This window comes from Lobosporangium transversale (assembly GCF_002105155.1).
Source record: "Lobosporangium transversale strain NRRL 3116 chromosome Unknown BCR41scaffold_36, whole genome shotgun sequence".
In the NCBI taxonomy this organism is placed as follows: Eukaryota; Fungi; Mortierellomycota; class Mortierellomycetes; order Mortierellales; family Mortierellaceae; genus Lobosporangium; species Lobosporangium transversale.
In genome coordinates this window covers 87,875-101,831 of record NW_019029014.1, presented here as the reverse complement: position 1 = coordinate 101,831, position 13,957 = coordinate 87,875, and the positions used below count along the sequence as shown (strand labels likewise).

At 40.2% G+C, this 13,957-nt stretch overlaps 2 protein-coding genes across 2 annotated transcripts; both read right to left on the bottom strand.

Moving 5' to 3' along the window:
• Positions 1-4,830: 4,830 nt before the first annotated feature.
• BCR41DRAFT_424341 (hypothetical protein) lies at positions 4,831-7,053 on the bottom strand (the record flags this gene model as incomplete). The annotated part of the gene is made up of 8 exons (XM_022030415.1): positions 6,868-7,053; positions 6,619-6,775; positions 6,065-6,452; positions 5,676-5,952; positions 5,548-5,558; positions 5,429-5,450; positions 5,141-5,316; positions 4,831-5,028 (listed from the first exon to the last, which is right to left on the bottom strand). The coding sequence occupies exons 1-8, from the start codon at positions 7,022-7,024 to the stop codon at positions 4,831-4,833; spliced, it is 1,386 nt and encodes a 461-aa protein (XP_021878540.1). The 5' UTR covers positions 7,025-7,053.
• Positions 7,054-9,847: 2,794 nt separating this feature from the next.
• Positions 9,848-12,568, bottom strand: BCR41DRAFT_424340 (hypothetical protein). The gene is made up of 8 exons (XM_022030414.1): positions 12,126-12,568; positions 11,839-11,995; positions 11,316-11,700; positions 10,948-11,224; positions 10,820-10,830; positions 10,656-10,677; positions 10,371-10,546; positions 9,848-10,267 (listed from the first exon to the last, which is right to left on the bottom strand). The coding sequence occupies exons 1-8, from the start codon at positions 12,292-12,294 to the stop codon at positions 10,004-10,006; spliced, it is 1,461 nt and encodes a 486-aa protein (XP_021878539.1). The 5' UTR covers positions 12,295-12,568; the 3' UTR covers positions 9,848-10,003.
• Between the last annotated feature and the right edge of the window lie 1,389 nt (positions 12,569-13,957).

The window sequence follows — 13,957 nt, the reverse complement described above, 5'->3', positions numbered from 1 at the left end:
TGCCAGAGGTATTTCTTGATGAGTCCTATTGTCACCTGGACCATTCCTCAAAAAATCGATGGGTAGAACGGGACGGAGGCATTGTGTGTGAATCATCTCGGCAACCACTTCTCGTCATGTTCGCTGCATTTGTCATCTATTACGACCGTGACGAACAGAAGGTGTGGGGGAAGTTTGTTGAGAACATGTTCACATCTGGGCGGCGAACAGCAAGCATCTCTTCAGGGAAACGCCGATCATATGCAGCCCAATAGTCAGATTCTTGCAAATGATCATGACTATCATGGTCATTTTAACCACGAGGTGTTCGAAGAGCTGTTTACGACGGTTTGCCAAAGTCTGGTAAAGATGAATCTCGGTCCTTGTAAAATACACATGGATGGTGCCAGGTACCATTTCCATTGCCCTGATAGGAAGCCAACGGCCGCCAATAAGAAATCGGAGATAATGGAATGGCTTATATCTCATCAATTTGGAATTCCACCCGGTTCTAACGGTGATCGAACGCCAAGCAAGTCAGAACTACTTGCTTATATAAGGACCCTTGATTACCAGCCACGGTACACGGTCTGGGACATCGCATTAGAGAATGGGGGCCACTGGATTATTAGGACACCTCCTTATCATTGCGAACTCCAGCCCATTGAATTAATCTGGGGCGTTATAAAAAACAGCGTAGCTTACATGATATCCGGATCGATGGCTGCCGATCAACTTATCCAGATGCTGAAGGAACTCTTCCGAAATGTTCAAGTTAAAACTTTCGTTTCTGCCTGGAAAAAAACCCTTAGTTTTGCCTACAGATACATGCAGGAAATTCGTGGCCAGACATTCGAGACGGCCGAGGTGCAGGAAGAGTTGGAACAAATTTTTCATTCGATTGATTTTTCCGAGGCCACATTCAACAGGCTTTTTGGGATTGGTGCTGCCAGAGGCCGATACAATGTCTTAATTGAGCCCATGGAAGATGGTGATATTGGTGATGAAGTTGATGAAGTTGAAGAAGACGTTGATCTTATCCCGACATCTCGATCCTTGGCTCCTGATGAATTGGAGGAAGACGATAATTCAATGCCGGCTTCACCTTCAGCCCGTTTTTACCGCCACTAAGTTAATAAAAAGCATGTGCTGGTGGTCCACCTCAGTCTTAAAGCATTGATTTCCTACTCTGTTGATTCCATCCATGTTGCTTATTCATTTAGCACAGTCGTTACAAATGTTCCTGATTTCATCTGGTAAGCTTGGTCCACTTATTCCCAGAGGCGGGGCATTGTCTCATGTTGCACAAAGGAGTTAGGAGTTATATTTTTGTCGCTTTCACAGATAAAAAGAGGTCTCTGAACTTCTTCGCAATACTAATAAACTCTTCACAAAACTCTTCACAAAGCTTCACACAAACTTCTTCACAAACCTCATAATACCTCACCAAACAAAAATGGCCACCAGCACAATTTTTCAGAAGCCTCAAAAGGTCAAGGTTGACTTGGATACTATGATATCTCAACTTCCAATTGGCAAATGGCCAAGCCCAAAAGATCTTACCCTTTTCCATTTCGTCGAATGGGCCGTCAAGGAATACGGCGTGGATCGTGAAGCTAGCAGTTTCAGCAAAATTATCAGTGAGATCAGGAGGGCGGCGCGACCAAGAAGAGATGACTCAGTCCTGATCATCCATTTACAAGGAGAACTTACGTGCCTTACTAAAAGGCATAAAAAAAACAAACATCAACAATTACCTGAAAGTATGTGTCGAATAATTTAACGTTGAACCAATGTTTACTTCCATTATGATCCAATATTAATAAAAATAATAACAACTAGCCCGACGAGTCTGACAAGACTAACAAGTCTGACGCGGATGAGCTATCAACCACCTCACTGGGGAAGGCGAGAGGAGTAGTCAGGTCACCGATAGGTTGGTCTTAAACGGAGGTTTCGATGTATCTTCTCCCTCATGGAGGTACGAGAAGAACTCATTAAACTTGAGGAAGAGCGCCAGGGAACGCTCCTCTCTCCACATGGTATTCTGTGAGTGCTTTTTACTACCATTTATTTCATTGCTTGAGAACACACCGAAGGCCGTGACGCTGATACAGTTCTTACTGTGTTTTCTAGCTCCATAAACTTCATTTTCACAAAAGAGTTTATGGAAAAATATTTTTCAAAGGCGGGGCGTCGTAAACTCAAGCGCTTTTTCAAGGTTACAGAGACCAGTGTAGCCTTGAGTGAGCAGGATTTGGATTTTTCCAAATTCTGCGTGGAGAAAGCAAAGGCGTCGAACTCTGCTTCCGAGTATCGCGCCTTTCTTGAAAAGGGTCAGGAAGGAGCAAGTGAAATGCTCAAGAGCATTTTCACCAAACTTGGCGAGGACGAGATGTTTTGGGAGTCGCCTGGCAAAATAAAAAAAAACGAGGCGACGTACAGCGCGCTCTACGTCAGGCCCTACATCTGCGCCATCGCATCGACTTTGGGATACTGGTGAGTAGTAGATCTGTCAGTTCTTTGTTCTTCATTCATTTCTGCAGGATATTCACATGTTATTTCTTCACTCTTGGTATAACACGTCTCCGCTTTCAGCGATAGCAGAATCCCAACGGAGAAATACTATACGGAGCGCTTTAGACCAGATAACCTGGTTATGGTCGACGGCCTGCCTCTACTCGTAGTGGAGGTGAAGCCCCCAGGAACCTCTAAAAAGCTCCTTGATAGAGATTTCAGGAAGTTACTTTCTGAAATGAAGCTGGCACTAGATCTCTTGTTCGCCAAGGGTGTAAAAGACCCAACGGTCCTGGGTCTGCTTGTCCAAGGTATGTTACACTCTTGTATATTTTTACGATCCATGAAACCTAAACGGAGACAGTGGTGCTAATTCACGCTTTAGATGGTCAATGGAAATCTTCGTGATGACCCTAGATTACGAAGCCGTTTATATCCCCAGATTATTGGGCAAGGTCAAAGTGCCCAAGGGCAGGAAGAGCCTTAGCGTGGTTGCGGAAGCAGTGCCAATTCTGGAGACTACAAAGACAGCTTACTTGAAAGCCAAGGAAGCTGTCGGGGAGCGCGTGAGGGTTACAGACGAGGTGAAACATACATGGGTGAGGCCATCTTTTTACCTCCAGATCAATAGAAAGCGCAAGAGATCAGAATAAATTGCTTCATTTAGGATTGTTTATTGTGTTATTCGACTTTAATGCTTGATGCTTTTTGTTATTCCAACGAAATATAAACATTGTTGAGAGTCTTGCCCACGATATCCTCATCCACGCCTCGACAAAAACCGCGGCCCGACAGCTGCTAAGAATCCGAGTGTGCGAATGGGTAAAATCTTGGTTGGCCTAATATTACTTCAGAGTATATATGATGGTTAAAATTGGTCTCGATGTCGAGTTGCATGTTGTAGGTTTGAATAAAGGCCTTGCGTTTGTAATACCATGCAAAAAAATAATCATATTATCCATTTTCCGCGACGGAGAACAGACGGCAACTTGTGGTCAGACCTGGCGAGCTGGCAGGAGATAGCAAGAACCAAGGCGGAACCATGTCTTGGAGGGGGAAAAAAAAAATAGAAAAAAAAAAGAAATAGAGCCAGAACCCTTGAGATTCGATACGACTGGGTTGCTGAAACCAGGGTCAAAGACCAAGAGTTTCCATCACTATAAATAGTGGGCAGTTAACGAATCAGTGAGATGTCTGGCGTCTCTTCGTATATCCCTCAGCAGCCATAGAAAAAGAAAAAGAAAATATAAAAAAAAGAAAAGACTCAGATGCTTGACAGAATCTTTTTAAAACCGGAGGGCTGAAACTTTTGCACAAGGTCAAAGACCTGCTCAAAAAGTTTCCCCACTATGGGTAGTGGCCAGTTCGAATCAGCAGAGCATCCGGCGTCCCTTCGTATATCCCTCAGCAGCCATAGAAAAAGAAAAAGAAAATATAAAAAAAAGAAAAGACTCAGATGCTTGACAGAATCTTTTTAAAACCGGAGGGCTGAAACTTTTGCACAAGGTCAAAGACCTGCTCAAAAAGTTTCCCCACTATGGGTAGTGGCCAGTTCGAATCAGCAGAACATCTGGCGTCTCCTTGTAACGACCTCCAAGGTCAAAAAAAAGAAAAGGGAGAAGGAAGCTGCGATGTTCTCATTGGATCGAAAGATTCCGCGTCTATTCATCGTAAGAAACCAGAGATTACTCACAAATAATTAGGAAGCGCAGGTAAATGATAAAAAAAAGATAGTCTATTACTTACTTGATGGAACTCTGTGAATTTGACGATCATCATGTTTGATTGTGTTGCGTGAGAGCTAGAGTGAAGGTAAGGAAGCAAAACATAGTGACGCATAACAGTTATTCAACGTCAAAGCCACTGACCTCTTCCGTCGCTCGGCGTGCAAATAGAGGACAGCGAGCCAAGCTTGCAAGTAGCGAACGACATCGGATTTAGAGTTGCTATTCAATACAATTCAATTTTCGCTTGAGTCTATTCAATCAATTTAAAAAATATAAGGTATCGTGACCAAATGAAACGGGCTATATATACATTTCTATACAGCACATGTGCTTTGTTTGACTCGTCCGGAGGCTCTCACTAACAAATAGAACTATCAATCTTCCATCAAATTCAAATCTAAACGGTTGCACAGACTTGAAGGCGTGAAGTACAAATTCACAGGCCATGGGCTCTGATTCAGTTTTTTTCGCACAGCAGCTTGTTTGTAGTCTGGGTAATATCGATAATCATGAAAATGTTTCTACAGTTGACTATGAGACTATGTACATACGAATCAACTCCTTTCTCGGTAGTTTTTTTTTTTTTTTTTTTTTTTCTTTTTGATAATTATATGGCTGTGACATTTTCATTATCTTCTATTCGCTTGCCTTCCTGGGGAAGCATGGCTAGAGATCCGCGGGCAGGGATGAGTGGAAGCCATGCGATTTGGGGACGATATGCAGATTCTTTTACATCCATTCGATCATGCACCCAGGTTGGGATGTAGTTCATCATCACCTGACGCAATAACCGTTCCTTCCATGTCTAATAGTAGGTGAAGCGAGCCCATGATTGTAATGCCAAGCGGATGGTCAGTAACAATGGCTTGGTTTCTTAGCATACCATGGTGTACATTTAAATATGTGCTTTTGCATACCAGACCGTAGAAAACCTGAGACCATGTAGAGCTTCTCTGAAATGCGTTCAGTGCGCGGGAGTGACGTTGGCGATAGTAGTCCTGGAAGGCAGCTGTAATGCTTTTGAGGCTGTTATCTTCCATGTTGTAGATACAGTTGGCTAGCACAATCGCATCTTGCATCGCATTCACTGCGCCTGTTTTAACACGAAAAAGATGGAAGAGAATGTCAATAAACACATAAGAGTAATAACGAAAGAGCATATACAAACGATGAAATGCAATCCTTTTCTTTTCTTTTAAACATACCTAGACCAGCTCCTGGAAGCATCTATTAATTGACACATAGGATATAAAAAAATGTGATCAGAGGATTAGCTACAGTGTCACAGTAAAGCATTTCCATTTTTCAAAGAGTTTTTTCTCACCTTATGGCATGCTATCCGCTCAATGTTGCATGGAGTAAATGTACAGTACATGAGTTATATGGTGCCAGTACAATATGGCGTGTACTTGCTCAAACAGCACAATGTGCATTTTTTTCTATTTCTCTTACCATCACCAAGGAGAACAGTTCGACCATGGAACCAGGTTTCAAAAACCTTTTCTTCCAAAAAGACCTTCGAGATCAAGTTTCTGGGGGTTGCATGAATGATCTCACCCAAAGTTCCTCCCCATGGACAAGCAACATCCTCAAATTCCTTGATCATACTATCGATCGATTCAGGACCCCACTCTGTGTTTCGGAACTTTTGGGTCTTGGCTTCAGCTGCTGTGAGCTGCTTGTTCAGGTACCAGCATACACGTTTTCCAGGAACACTCACCACACTGCACTTTTTTTTATAAAAAAAAAAAAAAAAAAAAAAAAAAATTAAAGTGTTATTCATCATTTCTCATACCGCAATATATCGATTGTTCTTTCTGCTTTTTGGGAAAGATACATACCACACCCTTGCTTCCAAAGGTTGTTGAGAAATGTGAAAACTCATCCTTGAGTATAGTATACTTTGCAGGGTTTTGTGGCTCTGATACTCCGACCATACAGAGGTTGGCAATTGTAAAGTCCTCTGAATCACCTTTTGGAAGACTAATACCTTGTTCCTCTAAACGCTTATATAGGCTTTGGCGGACTCCACTGTAAGCGCCATCTGCACCTACAAGGATATCGCCTTCCCATGTAGTCCCATCTCCACAATGCACCGACACTCTTCCGCCTATTTCCTCGGTCCGGAGCACTCGTTTACCAAGGCTGATTTTGTGCTCTGGGATCTGTTTTCGTAGGAGCTCGTGCAGTTCTGGGCGAGAGAAGATGTAGGTATCATATCCTGTATAGCTTTATTTTTTAACCATTGAATTGTATCCATTGTTGTTCAAGTATTATGTCCATGGTATTTAATGAAAGGATAAGCATAGGGTCAGTAATATTGTTTTATGCTATCAAAAAAATAAAAAATAAAAAATAAAAAATCTTCATGCTTCACCGCCGCTTTTATTATTACCCTTTCCGAGTCTCCATATTGATGGCGCCGTAGAAACCTCGGTTGGAGGTGTAAAAGTCAAGCAAGTAACAAGGGAATGAAATCTTTTTCAGTTCCTCCAACAGTCCGAGCTGTTCAAAGACTGGCAACACACTTGCCGATAATGTCATGGCAGATCCTAACGACATTTATAATAACGAAAAGTTGCGATAGTGAGATTTAACAATCTTTTTTTATTTTTATTTTTTTTAACCTTGTTAAGCGCTTTACCTAGTGATCGCATTTCTGTAGCCCGTTCGAGAATACGATACGGATATCCGAGCCTTTCTAAGATTGTACCGAGCAACAAGCCTCCGATACCAGCACCGACAATTATCACCCCCGGAATATGTTCTGGTGAGGTGGCGATGGCTACAGGTTCAGACATGATGATGAGGGGAAGGGGAAGGACAGGGATGGCTATTTTCCAGGATTAGAAAGAAAGGAAGGAAGGAAAGAAGGAAGAAATTCATGCCAGACAATCCACATTTATTAACAACTTGCATATCCCCAACCCTTGATCTACCCGCCTCTGCTCTTCAATGAATTAAGGCAGGGCGCAACATGTAGGAAGGGGAAAGATAAGCCTACTAAAGTGATTCTTTCTAAAAGTATGGGCTGCAAGTCCCCTAATGTTGCTGACTATTATCAATTTAATCAACCCAATGAGATGAATTTTAATCCCCCTTTATTGCAACGGCTCCTTTCATGTGTATGGGATGTATCCTCAGTGATTAAAATGTGGGTTGGTGGAGGGATGGTGGTGGAGAGGGAAGATGAGAGCAATGGCACAGAGAGAATGTAATGTTACACTTCAAGAAAGAGTTTTCAATTGTGTGTTTGTAGAACATCTTTATACATATGCCTTTAAACAATCTCTTGCGCATGTACAGGGACCGCTTCACAATGAGCGGAAGCTAGGCAGCCTGGGGATGTTAAGCAAAGTTCCTGGGGCAAGCCCAGACTAAGGAATAGTCAGTCTGGTGTATTCACCATGATGTTCTAATAATCTTTGCTGCAAATGTCTAAAGAATAGAGCAAAGTATTTAAAACTTAGTAAATTAACACTCAATGTACCAATTCATCTGGATTATTCAGTTTTAAAGTACTCATCTTTTTTTACAGACATTCATTGCCTGTTCAAACATGTACAAGGGCCATTTTTTATTGAATTTTTGAGCTACTTGAGAATGTCATTAACGATAGTATTCGCCAAATGCAGTGACACTCTTGGTTTTGGTGTTAGACTTGTTGTAGATACAGCTTGCTAGAACAATAGCATCCTGCATGGCGTCGATAATGCAGGCTTGTTTTTTTTATTTTTATTTTTATTTTATTTTTATTTCCTGGCATACATGCATGACAATCGATTGCCAATGGCACAGACACAGACATTCAGATTTATGAATATTAGCTTTAATCTAATATTTCTCTTTTTTCTGACACACGCCTGGAGGATTTGTATACCGCATTCTACGATCAGGAGACCTAGCGGAAGCAGTCATCTTTCTCTTTTCATATCAGTTGCCTCAACTTGAAGGAAAATAGAAAGTGACTAAAAGTATTGGATATCGAAGAACCAAGGGGCTCGGATCCAGTTCTTTTCGCACAGCAGCTTATCTTTAACCTAGAGAGTATCAACTCCCATGCAATTATTCTCTACAGTAGATTATGAGACTATGCACATGAGTCAATTCCATTCCCCTCCAGGAGGAAAAGATCACCTTTTCGCTTGCATTCCTGCGGCAGCATGGGTATGGAACCGCGCGTATGGATGAGTGAAAGCCATGCATGTGCACTCTTTTGTATCCGCTCGATCTGCATCCAAGTAGAGATGTAGTTTACCATCGCCCGATGCAACAACTGTTCATTTCATGTCTAGTAGTAGATGAAGCGAGTCCATGTTTGTAATCTCAAGCGGATGGCTAGTAACAATGACCAGGTTTCCTTAGCATATCATGGTATACATTTAAACATGTGTTATTGCACATCTGACCGTAGGAAACTTGAGGCCATGTGGAGCTTCTCTGGAATGCGTTCAGTACGCGAGAGTAACATTGGCGGTAGTAGTCCTGGAAGGCAGCCGCAATGCTTTTGAGGCTGTTGTTTTCCAGTTAGCAAGTGCAATTGCACCATGCATCGCATTCATTGTGCCTGTAGTAACATAAAGAGAACGTCAATGAGCACTTATTCATAAAGTGAATGAACATAGACGAGCAACGAAATACATTCTTTTTTCTCTTTCCCTTTGCCAAGGTCAGCTCCTGGAAGCATCTATTGATCAGTACATGAAGCATTAATAATAATAATAACAATATAAATAATAAAAGTTGATCAGAGGATGAGTTACGTTGTCATCAGTGAAACTTTTCCATTTTCGGTTCCTCGCCTTATGGCATGCTGTTTGCTCAATGTTGCATGGAGTAAATGCACATGAGTTATATGGTGTCAGTACAGTATAACGTTACTTACGCAAATAGCATAATATGCTTTTTTTTTTTTTTTTTTTTTTTTTTTTTCCTTTCTACCATCAAGGAGGAGAGTCCGTCCATGGAACCAGGTTTGGAAAGCCTTTCCTTTCAAAAAGGCCTCTGAGGTCAAGTTTCTGGGGACTGCATGGATGATGTCACCCATAGTTCCTTCCCATGGACAAGCAACATCCTCAAGTTCCTTGATCATGCTATCGGCCGCTTCAGGACCCCATTCTGCGTTCGAAACTTCTGGGTCTTGATCTCAGACATTGTGAGCCATTTGCACAGGTACCAGTACACATGCTTGCTAGGAATTAGGAATGTTCGCCATGCCATGCTAGTTTTATCCACGATAAAATAAATAATTAAAAAAAAAAAAAAAAAAAAAAAAGCATCATGAGTTTTTCTCATGACGTCGCGGCATTTTTTTCTTTTATGCTGCCTCCAAAGGTTGCTAGAAAAAGTGAAAGTTCGTTCCAAAGTTGAGAATATCTTTCAGAATCCTGTGGCAGTAAATAGGTAAATAAAGAGAAAAGAAAAGGAGAGCAAGAAGAAGACGAAGAAGGAAAAAGAGGAAAAAAAGAGAAGATGGGAGAGAAAGAAAGAATGGAAGAAGAGATCTATCCAATGAAGTAGATTTCAATTTTTCTTGGTTCCAACGGCTCTTTTCATGGTCAACAATCCAAGTAAAAGCATACATGTGGACATGGCGGCGTATATCATAGTTGTAATTTTATTCAAGCGTGTATTTATTCTACAAAAAATAATAATAAAAATAAAAATAAAAATAAAAATAAAAATAAAAATGCGAGAATGCTATTTGGAAATAAATGTATATAGTATACATAAGATGTAAAGATGTATGTTGTAACCCTGTCATAACTCTAACTTTCAATCTAAACCGCCTCTGCTTGTGCTGCTTGTTCCTGTCCTTCAATTGTTGCCGCGGTATTTGTGGACGATCGTGATTGTAGGATGGGTCTTTGTGAGAGTGGTTTTCGAACACCCTCCTGTGGGTGCACAGGTAGCGGCCCACGATTCTCAACGAGCGGAAGCCAGGCAAGCTGAGGACGGTAAGCAAAGTTTCTGGAATGAGTCCGGAGGAACAGCCAATCCGGTGTGTTCACCATGATGTGTCGAGTGATTTTTGCTGCAAATGTCTATTAACAAATTAAAAGTTTAAAATTAAGTTTATACATGATATCATGTGAATTATGAGGTTTTAAAAAACACTTTTTTTTTTTTTTTTTAGACATTCATTACCTGTCCAAACATCACCATGGACCATTCTTTACTGACGTTGAACTTTTGAGCTGCTTGGGGATATCGTTGACGATAGTATTCCCCAAATGCTGCAGTGACACTCTTGGTTCTGGTGTTGGGCATATTGTAGATGCAGTTTGCTAAAACAACAGCATCCTGCATGGCGTTGACAGCACCTATTGAAATAGAAAAAGAAAGGGAGAAAAAAGAAATATAAATTAAAAGTCAATAATGTTTTTACCTTTCACAGCTATTGCATAAAGTTGTTATCTTTTTTTTTTTTACCTTGGCCGGCTCCAGTAAGCATCTGTTGTAATTGATCCAAAAAAAAAAAAAAAAAAAAAAAAAAAGAGTAAACCGTAAAAGTTATATCAGGATAATAGATAACAAAGGTCTGAGTGTAAACCATATTGACGGTCTACTTGATGTTATGTATATTTATACTGTACCTTGTGGCATGCTTTTAAAGTAAAGTTCAGGAGACAGATATCAAATAAGGTTAATGGGATGAATTGGTCTTCATGGGAAATTCACTCATAAAAAAAAAGGGCTAATGTGTTCATGACTTTAACCTTACCATCACCTAAAAGAGCTGTTCGACCATGGAACCATGTCTTGAACATTTTCTCTTCCAAGAAAACTTTGGAAATCAAGTCTTTAGGGGTGGCTTCGATGATCTCCTTCATGGTACCTCCCCATGGACAGGGCAAATCTTGGAACTCCTTGATCATAGATTCATTCGATTCAGGTCCCCATTCCGAGTTACGGAAGTGCTGGGCTTTGGCCTCTGCTTTTGACAGCTGTACAGTCAATGACCAGCAGACTCGGTTCCCTGGGATACTGACTACTGTGCACTATCGGGTCATACGAAGAAGAGAAAATAAATAATAAATAATAAGCAATAATGTCAATTTGACTAAGCATGATTGTTGAAAAATCACTTACGGCTCTCATATTCTCTCCTAGAGTGGTTGAAAAATGTGAATAGTCATCCTTGAGCTGCGGATATTTTTCAGGGTTAGGTGGATCAGCCACACCGACCATGCAGATATTAGCCAAAGCAAAATCTTCACTATCGGCTCTTGGAAGGAGCCCTTTTTCTCTTAAGCTTCGGTAAAGAGATTGACGTACTCCACTGTATGCACCGTCGGCCCCAATGAGGATATCACCTTCATATGTAGAGTTGTCGGAGCAATGTATGAACACTCGATCGTCCTGTTCTTCTACCCGCAACACTTTTTTCCCAAAACTAACCCTTTCAGGAGGTATTTGCCTCAGTAACAATTGATGAAGCTGAGGTCTATCAAACAGTAAGTTGTCATATCCAGTCCTGTCACATGATTACATTAGAAAAAGAAAACACATGCCAAAAGGTACAGAGATTTCGAGGTTACTAAAGCTGTTTCTATTAAATTAATCTTAATTTTTTTTTTTTGCGAAAGCAACAATGTTTGAGTCAAGTCTTTACCCTTTTCGCCCCATTAATTTGACAGAGCCAAATTTAGTGTTATCATGGTTGTAAATCTCCAAAGCTGGACAAGGGAAAGACATCTTCTCAATCTCCTCTAACAGACCAAGCTGCTCAAAGACAGGAAGAATGTTTGGCCCCAACGTCATTGCAGAGCCTGTTTTGTTTAATATTAACATTCGTAGTGTTAGTATGCTAAAAAAAAAAAAAAAAAAAAAAAAAAAGGGAAGAATTGATCTTCCTAAACTGAACGGAATGTGTGGATGAGAAATTGAACAGCTCCATACCAAGAGGACGAAGTTTTGTGGCGCGTTCAAAGACATGATAAGGATAACCAAGTCGCTCAAAGAGCATGGCTAGTGTTAGTCCTCCAAGGCCAGCACCCACAATCATTATTCCGGGTTTATATCCATCTGTTGCACCCTGAGGACTGGACTGTCTATCCTGAACGGACATTATTAATGGGTATATGGTGATATGTATAGAAAAGAAGAGATAAAGTTGGCGAGAATATGCTGTACAGAGAGCAGGATTGAGTAGATAGAGTGTATGAAAGAACAAATCTAGTTATGAGAATGAAGTAAAGAGAGTATGTCTGTAGGTTTTTATTAAAATGCTCTAATACAACAAACAGACAGAAACTGGACAGTGTCTTCTTGAATAGAGAAATGAATGAATAAATCAATGAAGAGAATCAATGAAGGATGAGAATCAATGAATGAAAGAAAATCAATGAAAAAGAGAATGCAACTGAAGTATGTTTTTTTTACTCGTCTTTTCGATCGCTTCATGCATGCCCCCCTCGCCCTCTGCCTCCCATTTCCCCTTCCTGCAACGGATGTTACACACACTCACACTCACACATTCTGTTGGAAAAACAGACTCTTTTCTATGGACCGAATGGATGCTGCTGTACAATGTCAATAAATGGGAACCAAAAAAAAGAAAAAAAAAAAAAAAATACGCATGCAGGTACGCAACAGCTCAACATCGACACGAGCGTTTTTTTAAAAAAAAAAAAAAAAAAAAAAAGTGCGAACGCATCAGGCTCTCTCTGGTTCAAATCTATTAGATGTCTCTTTTTGTTGTTGGTTCGAATCTTTATTAATACCAGTTTGTCAGTGGTGTGCAATGGTGTATTGCATTTTTATTTGTTCTGGTAAAATTCATCCAAAGAATTGGCTATGATCACCTTGAAATCCAAATTTGTGAATGGGGATGTGCATGATATTTCAAACATTGATATCCATATCACTGTATGTACATGCATATGAATGTATTCCTTTTTACTTCTTTCATTTCATTTCATTTCGTTATTTTTTTTTTTTTTTTTTTTTTACAAAGGTATTGGATCTATAAGGAAAGGCAGACAATGGCATAAGCATTGATCATAATGAGCCCAGTGAACATGAGCAGCTTCAGCAATTAAAATCGAAACCGGTTTTTTCACATATACTTCTTTTAAAGCAAGTAAGTAAGTCTACATGTGTATATTTGTTGTTTGTGGAGCGAATAAAAAATAAAAAAAATAAAAAAAAAAAAAAAAAAAAGATGACTGTTGTTAGAAACTTTATACATGTTTAGTATAAAGGATTTAAATGTTGCACGGTAAGCATGCAACTGCTCTTGTACATGTTTAAAATGTGTTTTGTCGCAAGTATTCGCGTAATTTTTTAGGGTCAAAGTACATATGCATGTGTATGCCTTACTAGAGCCGCATCTGGATATTACCTTGGTCAACAGTGACCGGTCGAATGACCCAAAAATAGAAATCTTTTGCACCTTTCTTTCTCTCTTTCTTTCTTTTTTAGTAATGTCATTTCGCGCGTTTACGTCTTGAGCTCATGGTCTCGATGTGTTCGATATATTTCCATAGTCTTATGACTTTAAGAAGTGTTGGTGAATGTGGTGAATTTATGTTTAACTTACCAACGGTTATTAATCCCTCACCCTTTTCATTAGAGCTTTTGAAATATTCAATAACAAGTACACACCTCTAATCACAAAGAAAATTGATCACGGAAGAAGTAGTTGCTTGTGCCATCAAAGCACCAGATGAGCTATTAAGTTATTATGAATATGGGACGCGTTCATTATTTTATTCTATGAGCGCGTCAAG